At 40.7% G+C, this 14,481-nt stretch overlaps 2 protein-coding genes across 4 annotated transcripts in view; one reads left to right on the forward strand and one right to left on the reverse strand.

Moving 5' to 3' along the window:
• The window catches only part of RUS4 (root UVB sensitive protein (Protein of unknown function, DUF647)), a 258,710-nt gene extending 244,493 nt beyond the window's left edge, over positions 1 to 14,217 (reverse strand). Inside the window, exons 1-3 of one of the 3 annotated variants that reach the window (XM_089422832.1) lie at positions 13,201 to 14,217; positions 12,579 to 12,725; positions 12,350 to 12,496 (exon numbers count right to left, since the gene is read on the reverse strand). In XM_089422832.1, coding sequence (XP_089278958.1) covers positions 12,350 to 12,496; positions 12,579 to 12,725; positions 13,201 to 13,734 — 828 coding nt within the window. In that variant the 5' untranslated portion in view covers positions 13,735 to 14,217. Of the gene's footprint in view, positions 1 to 12,349; positions 12,497 to 12,578; positions 12,730 to 13,200 lie in introns of all 3 variants that reach the window. The other 2 variants (XM_089422829.1, XM_089422840.1) reach the window with 2 other exon arrangements.
• Positions 2,161 to 2,869, forward strand: LOC149261836 (uncharacterized). Its single transcript, XM_089382391.1, has one exon. It carries the CDS (start codon positions 2,243 to 2,245, stop codon positions 2,846 to 2,848), a length of 606 nt encoding a protein of 201 aa, XP_089238517.1. The 5' UTR covers positions 2,161 to 2,242; the 3' UTR covers positions 2,849 to 2,869.
• Positions 14,218 to 14,481: the final 264 nt, after the last annotated feature.

The raw sequence follows: 14,481 nt of genomic DNA on the forward strand, positions 1-14,481 counted from the left end.
ATCAGAGCAGGCGATTGCTGGTCTTGCTCCAATTTAAGCCACTAATTTTTGTGGTCATTTTCTGTGAGTTTGTTTTGTCCTCTCTGTCTACTGCGCAGTCTTCCTGCCTAAATTCAGAAAGCGTTGAGAGAGGAACGGCTTCAGCACTGGAATATTGTCTGAAGAAGTTTCGGTGGAATATTGTCATGCTGCGTTGAACAGTTGATTTGTGCGCTGCTCCTGCTTTGTAAGAAACGCAGGTATTCTAAATTTGTACGCTGCTCAGGGATTCTGGTCACCGGTTTGGGATTCGTATCTAATGCCTCCACGCAGGAACGAGGAACGAGGTTGTTCTTAAATAATTTCTTGAACGCTGCCATCAAAGTCTGAAGTATGTTGAACGCTGCTATACTCTGCTAATATATTGCTCCACCAGGTTTACTCATTAAATGTGTTTGAGAATGCCTGCCTATCACTTATTCATCATTGAACTTTGTTAATTGAGGTTCATCTGCAGCTACAATAAATAAATTGTTGTCTTCAGAGACGATGCTTTGGTTTCTATAATGGGAATTCAATTGACATTCAAGAGAATATACACTCGTGAATGATTGCTCTAGCCTGGGTCGATAGATTTGAAATCAGATGGTCGTCTGTATCCACCATTTGAGGTGATGCTTGGAGAACAAAATCGAAACGCATGAAAAGGCAGATACTGCCAGTAAGGAAGGACATAAAAAAAACGCAGATGCTGCGATTGACGAGAACAGCAAACCCGCTGGAGTTATCTGTGATGGAGATGTTTGTCACCGTGCTGATTAAAGTTTACTCATTAAAGTGATCTGTTTGAGTTGTTCATCTTTATAAATTGTTGGTTGTTATATACTGTGGTTGGAACACCAACCTTTGGGCATTATTAAACTGTTGTAAACCACTGCTTGAAAAATCAGAAGTACACAAAATACCTACAGCCGTATGTATGGGACATGTTTGACGAATTCTTGTTTACTGTAGCTGCTATTCAATTACCTCAATTTCTGAGCTTGGGTAAAGGCGTATTGTGGGGACTCCTTTATCAGTTCTAAGGTTGTGCTAAGAAAGCACCTCCCACCGTTCTTAATCACTAGACAATTATCCAAAGAGGGTTCACGCTCTCCCATGCACCTGAATTTTCCCTTACAGCAGTCAAATCTACTTCTGGAACTGATTCGAGACATCTAGACCAAGACTGGAGTGGAGACAAGCATTTCTGGACAGCGCTATATCAGACAACCGGGCATTTGAGGGCTTCGTAGTGCGGTTCCTGACAAGGGCATCTTCTGGAGCAGCTCGAGGCGACTCTTCCTCTTCCACACGGACAGGTATGCCGGCAATCACAATCTACTATATAGAGGATGGTGGAGAGAGCCGGTGATAATGAGACCATGCTTTTTAGGCTTTAAATGTGAATGACGAGATCCAACATATCATTTCGAAGTTTAAAGAAATGATGAAGGCCCCCACATCTCAATCTGCACCTGAATATACAATGCTACGCTGGTATATAACGTTGTCCGGTATGATGTGTGGTCTTCCATGAGTTTTATGGTCTAATCAAGCTCAAAATTTAGTTTTCTACATTTACTTGTTCAGTTCTGTGCGTAATGGTGATTATAGATTCCTTTAGCCGTTCCATTTTATTGAGCGCACTCTGCACATGTCAGTGTTTTCAAATCTGAAACTAGTTCTGACCTTCCTCCTCTACCTGTGTCTAGTTTCTATTTTTGGTCTCTGACACACTGTCCATATACGTTATATCAGCGCTGTCCCGGCTGACATCTCATTGAAAACGTTGGCCTGGCATCTCATGCAGTTTTAATATGTAACGCTGGTTTTGATTCAAAACGAAATCTCAGAATTCCTATTCTGGCTTGGGCATTTTATCTTCCCAAGGAAACCTAACGCTCCTGCGCACTTGAGCTCTGCCAATTTGCTGACATTAATGATTGCCACCGCTCTGCTCCATTGAACCGTTTGCAGCTTGTCCCAACTCAATTACCATATCAGCGCCATTCTGCCAAAACTTCTGCGCTTGGCATCCACTCAGCGATAATCAACCTTTTCATTAATCTGCTCAACGACTTGGAATCCGCTCGACTGCAATCAACCGTTTCATTAATGTGACTACGGATTATGTTCATTATTTAATTTCAAAGGCGTTGCCCGCATGTTCGTTTTTGGGTATCACTGAGGATTGCAGATTCATCCTCGTTCTGTACTGAAGATGACAACGCTGTCAATTTTCATACCCTGTTACCGCAGTGGTCACCCAAGATTGGGCCCAGGTCAAGCTAACAATGGTCTTCGAGGGGATTTTCCAATAGGTTTAAGTGGAGCGAGAGCCATGTGCAAAACAGAGCGCGACATCACCACTATTAAAGAGCTTGCAGATGGGAGTCAAATGTTTTCTTTTGGAGCATCTCATTCATCAGGAAACAGGAGGAGAGCAACTGATTTTTCCTCATCACATGTGGAACACATGGCATTAAGCAACAGTTCCTTCCCAAGGAGAATGCCCTCTAATTTCAATAGACAGTCCCCAATTCCAATTTCTGCAGTTAAAAAGGAAGGAGGGCGTATTCGGAACAGAAAGCAGGAGAACAATGGTGCTGAAAAGGTGCAGAATAATTTTGATTCAGAGAATGTTACTGGAGAAACTGATAATGTAAACCACAGTAAAAGAGATCATCACCTTTCTCTGAGATCATCATCTACATATGCGAGGAGATCTCCAATGTCATCTCTTAATGATGGATCCAATCCAGATATGAATAAATCATCTAACTCATCTGTTGAAGATGACATTGTTGCTCTCTTTAGGCGAATATAGGCTGAGTCTACTGTTTCAAAAGAAAATCCAGGAAATGATAAGAAAAATAGTAACATTTCTTCAAAATCTAAGAAATCCGCAGATTTTGTTTTAAGAGTGTTATGTCAATACCCTGACAAACCTAAGGAGGAAATTGAAGAAGAGCCTAACCAAAAAATATCATTTATGGGAGGCTATGAGAAATTGACGACAAACATAGATTCTCCAAGAAAGCAATCAAAAAAGTCCGAAGAAATTGAAGAAGAATCTAACCAAAACATATCATTATTGGGAGGATATGAAAAAATGACTACAATTACTGAAATATTAGAGTTCATGAAAACTCTTATACAATCTACTGTTGATGACACATTACAAATCAGCAAAGGCTCTCCCTCTGAAATTCAGACATGTCTACAAAATGCACAGGAAAAGATCGATTTTTTGCAGCTTGAGTCTCAGCTACAACAAGAAGAACTAAAACAAAAAAAGTCATTATGAACATGTTTCTGTTCAGAACAATGAAACAGACTCCCATAAACAGCAAGTCAATATTGTTCAAGTTCATTCAGATCCAGTGCCCAATAAAGCAGCAATTGTACATGCAGATGCAGAAACTCAGTCTGCACTTCCCAAGCCCATCATCAGACCTTGGGAACAGCTTGTCCACAACAAGCATAGAACTGGTCTTGGATATGACAAGGACTTGTCCTTTCATATTCCAGACTACTCAAAGCCCATTCAGTTTCAGAGTGCTGGATTCATTCATGACAGTTCACCTACTCCTCATGACAGTTCACCTCCAGTTGTTCCAGATTCTGCTCCTCTTCCACAGCAACAACAACAACAACAGATTATAAAATGCCAACACTGTGACTGAGTTGGCCATCTGAAAGATCACTGTTTTGATCTTCATCCATGTAAGCATTGTCATAAAACCAGCGATTCTTCACACAGATGCTTCAGAAACAAACGCCCTGCAAGAACAAAGATTCATCTTGGATGGATCACTTCTTGGCAATGGGCATCAACAGCGAAGAAGATATTCCAAACACATGTCAGAACTTGTTCTAGAGTATTGAACAATCTTGCAGTTGAGTTTTCTCCATCATCTCACGTTGTAACTGATAGGGGGGAAAATGATGGTCATCTACAAGCTTCAAAGTCACATCAAGCGAGCCTGAGCCACAACCTGCCACACTAGTTTCAGAGTTGTAGCCAGAAACAAAGATGCCCGTGAACATGCCTTCAGTTGGCAATCTGGGACACTTCCTCTAGCAGAAGACTTCAGCTTCGGAAGAATTCCAGGAACAAAATTGGGGACACTTCCTCTAGCAGAAGACTCCAACTTCTTGCCAGTTTTGGAAGAGTTCCAGGAATTGCATTAAGCATTCTAGAGTTGTTGGTCATCCTTAAACCATCACAGGTTGAGACTTCCCTTTTCAGGTTGAAGTTCTCCCTTTTATGCGGGGTGAGACCTCCCTTTCATGGTTGAAGATTTCCTCTTCAAAACAATAGGAGCACTTCCTCTAGCAGAAAACTTCAGTTTCTTGCCAGTTTTGGAAGATTTCCAGGAATTGCACTAAGCGTTCCAGTGTTGGTGGTCATCCTTAAACCACCGCCCTTTATACCAACATTTCAGAGAGCACATTCAGCCTAGTACTGCCATTCATTTTTGCACATTTTGTATTACAACTCTCTTCTTGGACTCATAAATAACCCTTCAGATTGAGGGGGGGAATGTTGGACACCTAATCCTCAATGGGTTAGTGTGGAAGCTGAATAGACAAAGTAGTCCAAGAGACCTTGGGATGTGAAACCCAACGGTCACATAATGTAGTATAAATGTATATCATTTGTCAATAAAAATTGTACTCTCATGTTTTATCTTTCATATTGTTCTTGCTGCCCATGTGTGTTTAACACTTTCTATAATACAAATCAGCGTTTTTTTCCTTCTAAAAAAGAGAAAGATTCCACCCTAGCCAATCCTTCTCTCTATTTTGTCTATCATAATTCTTTTGAGGCATCTTTCATCTGATTTTTGGCAAGCAAGAGGAATTTTTTTGTGAATGATTTGGCTTGAGGAGACATGTGGCATATTTCAACAATTCTAAGTTTTCTGAGGCTAGAATCAAGGACAGCAAGGCTACTATGGAACAACCAAACCCCATCTGATTCAGCGGAAGCCCTCTATGGCAGCATCTGAGGCAGCTTACCCTTCTAAGACAGTTTTTGGAGCAGCGGATTAATGCCAGACCCCCTCCTGTGACAGCGAAACCCTATAAGGGCTTGTCTGTGATAGCGCAAGGCATTGAAACAGCAGAATAGTCCTGTAATAGCACGGTTCTTGAGTCCCAATTAGAGTTGTGGACCAACCTCACTCTTTCCATGCATTAATCTAGGACAGCGCAAGGGTTGGAAGGCAGAATTGGACAAGTTACCCCTCTGTGACGGTGAGAGTTTCAGGAGTCCAACTACAGCATCAGACTGATTTTAGGGCATTGGAGGGAGTTGCAACCTTCCCCTTAAGGCCTTGTTTGGATAGCGCAACAATCCTAAGGAAGAGAAGAAGATTCGGGGTATAGCATCAGCCCTTGAACAACGAGGTTCAGTGGAGAAACAGAGATCCAGATTAGCACCAGCCAGAGCATCCAGACAAGGATTTGGAGCAGTCGAGCATGTAGCTGAAGGCAACAGCAAGATAAAAGGGATTGTTAGGGCGTCACTAGCATAATTTGTAAGGTCACTATCAAGCTGTCTCCTGAGACAGCAAAGATATAAACAGTTTTGTTAGTTGATTAATGAGTCAGATTTGTTGTTATGAGTACTTAACTGTTGTTGTAATCATATATAAATTGATAGTATTTATAGTAGAGGGATTGCCATTGTTGTGGATGCTATACAACCAGGAGCACTAGGAGCAGTTGTAAAATTGAAATCTGATGTGAGCTATTGGCACATTGTGAAATCTACTGCTTGATTACATTATTGTGTAGTCTCTATCATCTCTGTAAGGAATTGAAAGAAATAGTATGAAATCTGGTACAATTTATCTTGTGTTCTTATAACACTAAGTACAAAAATTCCCTAGGGATACTACAGTGGTATCAAAGTTGTGCTTCATGCCAACCTATGAGCATATGTGCTACGTATGCTTCCAAAAAAAAGAGAAAATGTTACAATCAGGAGCAGAAGGGTTACCCACAACTCAACCAAGGAGGACAGCAAAAACAAGAGAACCCCTTGGGCGGCCTCTTGAACAAGCTATATAGGGGGCAGCAGCAGATAATCCAAGGGCAGCAGCAAATATCCCAATTGTTAGCACAAGGCAGTAGCCTATAGCCTAAGGACAGCAGCAAATGCCTCAGTTTTTCAGCCAAGTCATGGGAAATCTAAACATCACAGGTAACAATGTTGCTAATGGACCTAATGGTGGTAACAAGAATTTTACAGAAGGGAGCAACAGCCATAATCCTGGTTCTTTCAATATCTTTGCACAAACAAACACCGGGGCAACTAGTAGAAGGAATGATAGGCCTCTATTACCCCAGTTCCTAGATGGTCAGGTAGCAGTGACCCAAGGAGCAGCAGGGCAAAATGAAAACTTTACAGAGTACTTTCGGGAGTATGCAACACTAGGGAAGGATGTGCGGGCAACCATGACTTTTCATGAGTTTAGTAGCATCAAGTACAAAAATAGGCCCAAGACACAACAGAACCATGATTTAATGCACAAGGTGGGGAAGTTATCCATTCCCTCCTTTGATGGATCTTGGGTACAAAAGTTGGACACCTACTTCCAACTTAATCCAATGTTGGAAGCAGATGCTATCAAATTTGCCACATTGCATTTGGAAGGGGAAGCGCATGAATGGTGGTACCATGGACTGGTCACCTTGGGGCACTCTAGCATAACCTCTTACATGGACTTCACTCAAAGATTGATAGATCATTTCGACCAGAAGGATCTTGATATACACTTCAGAGAGCTAGCATAGCTCAAGCAAACCAAGACACTAAATTCCTACATTTTAGAATTCCAACAGTTAGCGGTCATGATGACAGACATATCGAAGCAGAGGTTGGTCATGCTCTTCATAGAAGGTTTAGCCGAACCACTACATGGTTGGGTCAAGGCTTTCAAACCTACCACATTGCATGATGCCATCGCCAAGACACGAGATATGGGAGATGTAGCACCAAAGGTGAAATTTCCACCCAAACCACTTACCCCTTCGAAGGAAAAAGATAAGAAGCCATTTGAAAAAGATGGGACCAGGAAAGACAGATTGGATGAGGAGACTCGGAGTGAATTAAGTGTGAAAAAATCAACTTCTATTGCAACAACTAGAAATTATTCTCCTAATTGTTAATTAATTTAACAATTTATTTGCCCACACAAACAACGAATAATTCTCTACTGCAATTTTCACCAAATTAAATTTTGCGGAAGATAAACTGAACACTAAGAATTATTCTAGCACACACACATCAAAATTAACACAGTTATTTTTGGACTAAAGTCCCCGGAAAATGCGAACTTGGCAAAACCGGTGCAGCAGCTGAGGGTTTTATATTATTATGCAACAGTGAGAAATTTTGAGTACAACTGGATGTTGAATCTGGCTATCCTACAGAGAAAAATACAGGCAAAAATATCTAGAGGGAAATTACCTTCACTCCGAGCAATCCCGACACTTGACTGCCACTAAAAAGCAAGCCGTCCAAATGGGTCTGCACAAGTTCTGCGTCAACTTGAAGCTTCCTGCCACACATGTTGCCCGAATCGACTGTTAATCAATCCGTCCTGGATGCTGCTGACCAGGTAAATGCTTCTTCGACACTCTAGAACCTCTGCCCAGCCTCTGGAACTAAAAACGTCTTCCTTCCTCAGCAAATTGAACTGCCCAATGAAGCCTCTACGCAGCTTCCTAGGATTTAGACCTTTCTCTGCAATGCACTTCACCGAACCTGGAAAACTTCCTTTGGCCTCACTGTCTCTGTCTCTGTCTCTGCTTCCCTACTAAAGCTCAAACTCTTCCAGCACTATTAGTTCTCTGGAAAAATCAAACTCTCCAAGGAAATTGAACTCTCCATGGTTCTCACAAGTGCGTATTCTCCATCTACCCATTGAATTTTCTTATAATCTTCTGTTGGACCTCCAACGGCCTAGATTAATTCCCTATGGATCCGTGTGAGTTTCTAGATGATTCACACCTTATCTCAATTAATTCTGATTAATTAACCAGATTTCTTAAGTTTAGATTTATGAAATATTAAAAAATAGGCTAATAATCTAATTGAGATGCTTCAATGTGGAATTTCCATAAATGATTTCTGGGTTATGGCGAAATCATGTGTTTTAGCCTCTCCACAAAGTTTCGAGACTAGAACACCTTTGATGCTACAGAAACTAACACTCCCTCTTAGTGAGAAAGGTGTTCTATCTAGTGTTGCACACTATGCCACAACACTCTGTCTTTGTACCACCCTTTGTCACGTTGTTGATGTCTGGCTACTGCCCACCAACTACTGCACAACTCTAATGTTGCATCTGTGCTACTGCATTTGCACTGCAACTCCTTCTCAACTATTGCTACTGCTACTGCAACTGAGAATCATCCTAAATACTGAATCAACTGTGTTTAGTATGATGCATTTGTCTCCCAAATCACGACTGTTACCAGCTACTACACTGTCCACTAAAGAATCTGCACTGTTGCTGACTCTGCGCCACTGCCAACACTATATTGCGCTCCTCGACACCTGACTGCTACTAGTCTGCAACTGCCACTCCAAAATATGACTGCATCACTGAAACTGATCCATCCTGCTACTGAATACTATGGGCCCCGTAGCTAGGTAATGATCCATGAAGAGGACACCTCAATGGACCCTGCCAATGTCCGCACTGCACTGGGACTACAGATCTAGATCGCCCCACCTCTCTCCTGGAGGTATAGTTGCAAGCATTGCGAAGTCTTCCTCCAACATGGAGGACATCTTATCGATCTCTACAAACATTGTTGCCCGATCCTGCTTGTCCTTCTTCCTGAGAGGACACTATGTACTGTATTGGCTGAACTCACCACATCTAAAGCACTTGACCTTTGACAGGTCCTTCTTCTTCTTTCACCCTTGCCCTTAATTGGGACCCTTTGATGCTAGGACCACATTCTCCTCTTCCTTCTCACTCTTCACGTCCTTGTTGTTGCTACCGCTGATGGTGCTCTTTACTAGAGCTCACCTCAACTGCTCCTGTCGTAGATCGACCCACATCCTATCCCATCTAGGAAAAGTGTCTTTGTCTAATATGCTTTGGACAAACACTTGCCAGTCCTCTGAGACACTATTCAGTGCCAATCGTACAAGTTATATGGGTTGGGGCGCCTACCCAATTGCTGTTAGCTGATCCCGAACCTCCTGAATCCGAATGAGGAAGGGATCTATGCCCTCACCCTTCTACATCCTAATGCTCCTTAGCTTCTCGTGTCGAAACATCTTCCTCTACTCGGAAGAACTCTGATATAGCGTGGAGAGAGCATCCCACATCTCTTGGGCAATGTTCTTGCCAAATATATATGAGACTATATGATCTCAGACTCCATCCAAGATCATCTGCTTCGCCTTCGCCATTTCTTTTATGTACTCCTTTAGCTTACCAGCATCCTGGGGAACTGCTACCACATTATCTATATAGGCTTTTAGGCCATATTCATCTAGGAGTAAGGACATCCTATCCTTCTAGATGACATAGTTGGAGGCTCCCTCCAACCTATCCTGATCTCTAAGCCCAACTGTGGTCATCTCGAATCTGGTTTGGAAACTCCCTCTTCCTTTGCTCAGTTGTTGCTCTGCTACTCGCACTTCCTTCTAGAATGTGCAGTCCTGCTAGCTGCTACTGCCACCTGCAACTAGGAAAATTGGATTTCTTGGCTAGAAACCCTCCAAGAGAAATCTCCCTCTATGTGTGCAATTTCTCTTCCTCTTCGGCTAGAATCTGCTCAACGATTCCACTGTGTTGCTTTCCGGAACTACTTCCTGGCTTTACCTCTGCCTGTTGGAGTCCTGCTCTAAGCAAATCAAATTCTTCCTTCTTACCACAACTGGAAATCGAATTTTTGCTCCGCCACTCGCACTGCGTAACTAGGGTCTGTGCAATCCCTAGAAAAATTGTGTTGTTGCTCCCTCTGAACAGAGAATTTCTCCCTCTTCGTCTCCGAGCTACTGATCCTAACCTCACTCTGATACCATGTGAAAATGTCATCTTATATTGCAGCAACTGGAAATTATTCTCCTAATTGGTAATTAATTTAACAATTTAGTTGTCACACAAACAATGAATAATTCTAGAATGCAATTTTCACCAAATTAAATTCTGCGGAAGATAAACTAGACACTGAGAAATATTCTAACACACACACATCAAAATTAACATAGTTATTTTTGGACTAAAGTCCCTGGAAAACCCAACTCGGGAAAATCGGTGCAGCTACTGAGGGTTTTATATTATTATGCAGCAGTGAGAAATTCTGAGTACAACTGGATGCCGAATCTAGCTATCCACTGATTCATGAATGTTTGAATAAATAAAAATTGACTTCCACTGATTCACCCCCCAGTATAAGGATGTGCTCAATAGCAAAGAGAAAGCAGGCAGTCGGGGAAGTGGCCTTCCACGACTGCATGCAGTTCAAAACAGTAGTCCGTATGTTTTTGTATAGCCGTACCCATCGTACAGACCATCGTTTAAAAAATTGGCCCAATCCAAACCTGACCCAGTTAAACTGGCCTATTGGATAGGACCAGGGATCGACCCAGTGAACCAGTTTGTATTGGGGAACAACTCAAACTCAGATCAACTCAATGAACCTATTTAAAAAAAATAAAAATAAAAAATTACATTAAATAATTAATTTTTAATGAAAAAAATATTTGGGTGATTCCAAACCATTAGAGACAAAATATGCAAAGTTTGCTCATCTATATACCATATAAGGGTGAATATATCAAAATGACACCACATGCAATACATGTCAGCAAAAATAAACATAATCAATGAGGCTCTAAATGGCCTCTCGAGTCTAAAAACTATTGTACAAGCTACTAGGCCACTGGCCTACTACAAATCACTGATCAATATGATCACTCATCAAACACATCTGATGTGGGAGATTAATATAAAGGTTAGGGCACAGAACAGTGAACTAGATTAATTGTAAGTTGTAACCCCTTGGAAAGCAATGGTCACAGTTAACACCAGATTTACTTTTGTAAATCTGAGGGTTAATTCAGGCATACATTCATGGATATCATTCAAGGTGAACCAAACTTCATAGTTCACTATTCAACATCAATGGTTCATATAGGTACATGGTTTCAGAGTCTTGTTCTGGCCTTAATTTATTCCACAGTTATATATGAGTTTTCAAGACTCAGGAGTGTTCAGATTACTGTTTTCGGGGAATAGCGCATCCTCTACTATTATTAGCAGAGTTTTCAGTTTAAGCTTCCACCATTCTATCTATAGCAATTTTTCCCATGCATCAGTTTCAGGCATATGGTCCGTGAACTACTCAGCCAGTTCATGATGGGACTGCCCAATTTGGACTGGTTGGTACCAAACTGGTCCACAGGTCCAGGTTGTTCACCCGATTGATCCCTGGCCCTATCCAACCAGCTGGTTTGACCGATTCCAATTCAGACCGGGCTAGTTTTTAAAACCATGATGAATAGGTAAAGTTATTTAATAAAGGGCATCAATCCAAATGTCATTATAAACCTTCATGCCTTTTTAACATATTTTGTGCTTTCCCTTCCATCTTGGAAAGCAGAAGAGGGCAAGAAATGAACTGAATTTCCAGATTATGCTCGTTTTTTCTCCTTCACTTTAGGTTGACTTGGCGTATTTAGTGCATCCGTCGTATTGCTGACTGAAAGAGCTCCCATTGCAACATAGGGCATAACATCCCATCTCTCTCAATCCTTTTTTTCTTCTGAACATAAATTTTTATTTAGTATTTGCAGTATTGCTCACACCACTTTTTCAATGGCTTATGGTCCTTAACTCTGGATGTGACAAAGTCACAAAAGTTCGGTAAATGATGAGATTTTTCCCCTTACGACAAGAAAAGTTGAAGTACTAAGCAATTTAAATTTGATTGTTCTGTACCTAGACTTCCTTAAACAGATTTCAATCACCTTTGTTTTGTAAACAAGCGAGTATTTCTTTTATTAATGAAAAACTATGATACAAGGACTGTTCTAGAAGATGCTACAGCTTGTAATATTAGTTACACAACATTTCTGGTCTTCTCTTCATCTTGGTGAGAGCATATATAACCTCATGCCTAACCATATTTCAATGTGACTTTGGCCCAAAAGAGTCGAATCAGTATTTCTATTTATAACAAACTTCCACCCAAACCAAACCACAAAAATCAAAAAGATAAAAATGTATATAACAAGAAAAGTTTTAACTATTTATGCTTTCCAGAGGTACAAAGCAAAAAACCTTACACTGGTAGCGATATAGGCTGCCAGGCTTATGGACTTAGCAATATTGGCCATTGATGCAAGCAGCAGAAAATTTCCTGGAAAAACAGGAGTCAACAACTCTACACCGACACTGAGACTGAACAAAACTGACGTCGAAAACCTCACTCTCTGCACAAGTAACCAGTATTAGTTGCAAGTCGAGACTTACATCTTATGCCATGGAAGAATAATTGATATCAACGTAACAAACCTTTAGGTCAGCATCAAACGCAGGACCAAGAATTGCTGTGTAAATAAATTTGCTGAGCCGTCCAAGCCCGTCTTTGAGTACCCAATTTAAAGTTGCGGTGGAAGTGAGAGACCGTTTTGCTCCTATTCCTATGGCCTGTAGCATCGCCTGTCTTCAATTCGTACAACATCATAGTTCCATCAATATGGAAAAAATAATTCATCAAAATTGGAATTGAATATCATCGTTTCCTTAACAAATGTTTGTACTTAAAAACTATCTTCATATCTTGGTGCCGCTTTTTCAGACAACAACCATGACGAACAAACGTAACAAAAGGTCTATAATATATATATATATATATATATGTGTGTGTGGAGAGAGCGAGCTAATAATCATATTGATATCTAAAACAGCAATGATACCGCCTTGGCATCCTATGCATGGCTCATATACACTGAATATCAAAAGGGAATTAGTCTCTGTTTTATGGCAGTGGACTTTGCAAGCCACAGCGAAAACATGAGTGCTTAATAAGCATGAAGTTACATTTGAGACTTGAGATTTGCCGATTGGTATTCAAAATCAAACATATTGCGAAAGTGGTCTAAAACTAACCAAAAAAAAAAAAAAAACGACCCACCTGCGTCGCTTGAAATTGTATAGCTGAGCTGAATATGCGGTGCACAAGCTTCCACTTCAGATAATATATGTAATTTGATTGTACTTGTTGTGGAACAAAAAGGGTCATGACGACAGACCTCAGCCATTTTACATGATCTTTGAGAAACTTCCTCAAACTTTGTGTGCCATGCCTCCTTGAATTTTTCACTAAGAGAAGGCGCTGTCCTTCCCAAACATACCGCAAAGAGACCCCTCTGTTCTGCACTAAAATGGGTAGATGCAGCGGCTCATTCTGCTTATGTTTATGTTCTTGCTTGGGCCAATCTGGAAAGGTATCTGTCCTGCATGCGTGTATATTTAATTTTAAGGGTTTTCTCTGAGACACTGAATATTTCACTTTCTGCTTGTGCCAATACAGACAGGTCTGAAGATTTGGGTTGACGGAATTTCTATTAGACAATGGATATTCCACTTTCGTCTTATCCTTCCATGAATCTGTAGGAATTCCCTCCTGAAACACAGCTGACTTGACATGGAACAGACCATGTTGCATTTGTTAAAGTACAGATGCTTCAATAAAATCCAAAATTGAGCAGAGCGCTGCCCCCTCTTCGGGTTACAGTGAATGGTTAAGGGTGCGGTTCTTTTGATAATATCAAAATTGGACATAACCCTTTCCCCTTTGTTGGCTACCAATGGTAAAGAGTACAGTTTGACAAGAGTTCAAAGTTCACATCAGAAAAACGAAATTCCATGCAACGCAGAGAAAATGAGGGAGTGAATGCCCAAAACATAGCTAAGGGAGTCTTGGTTTCAGAATTAAGTCTTGAAAACGAATTTGCATTGCAGAGGTGTGTTTTGCAATTTGCGCTGCTCTCATTTATCATCGACCAGAGTTTATTACAGTAAAATAATTTTGAATTGAATTGAATTGCGTGACGGAAACACTATGCAGACGCTGATAAAAAGATTCGCCGTTATCTGACCAGAGTGAGTTGCTTGTCATCAGTGGGAACTCTATAAACACATTTTGTAGAGAAAGAATAAAAACACTTTATGGATTTAGTCAACCGAGAAACAAAGGAAAAGTTATTTTTAATTATACCTTTATATTTTTAAAAACATTAATGTTTGTTATGACATCTTATTAGGGTTTGATGGGTTGTTTCAACAAAAGTAAAAGATCTATTACTTTTGGTCACAATATTGTCTGAAGTTTTATTTAACTTAGACGGGTTGCTTCAAAAAGTTAAAAGGGTTTTGGTCAATCTGATGGTGTCTTGATAAAATAAGACATTTT

This window comes from Pinus tabuliformis, chromosome 6 (assembly GCF_031772625.1).
Source record: "Pinus tabuliformis cultivar Carrire ecotype Pingquan chromosome 6, CPIR1, whole genome shotgun sequence".
Lineage (NCBI taxonomy): Eukaryota > Viridiplantae > Streptophyta > Pinopsida > Pinales > Pinaceae > Pinus > Pinus tabuliformis.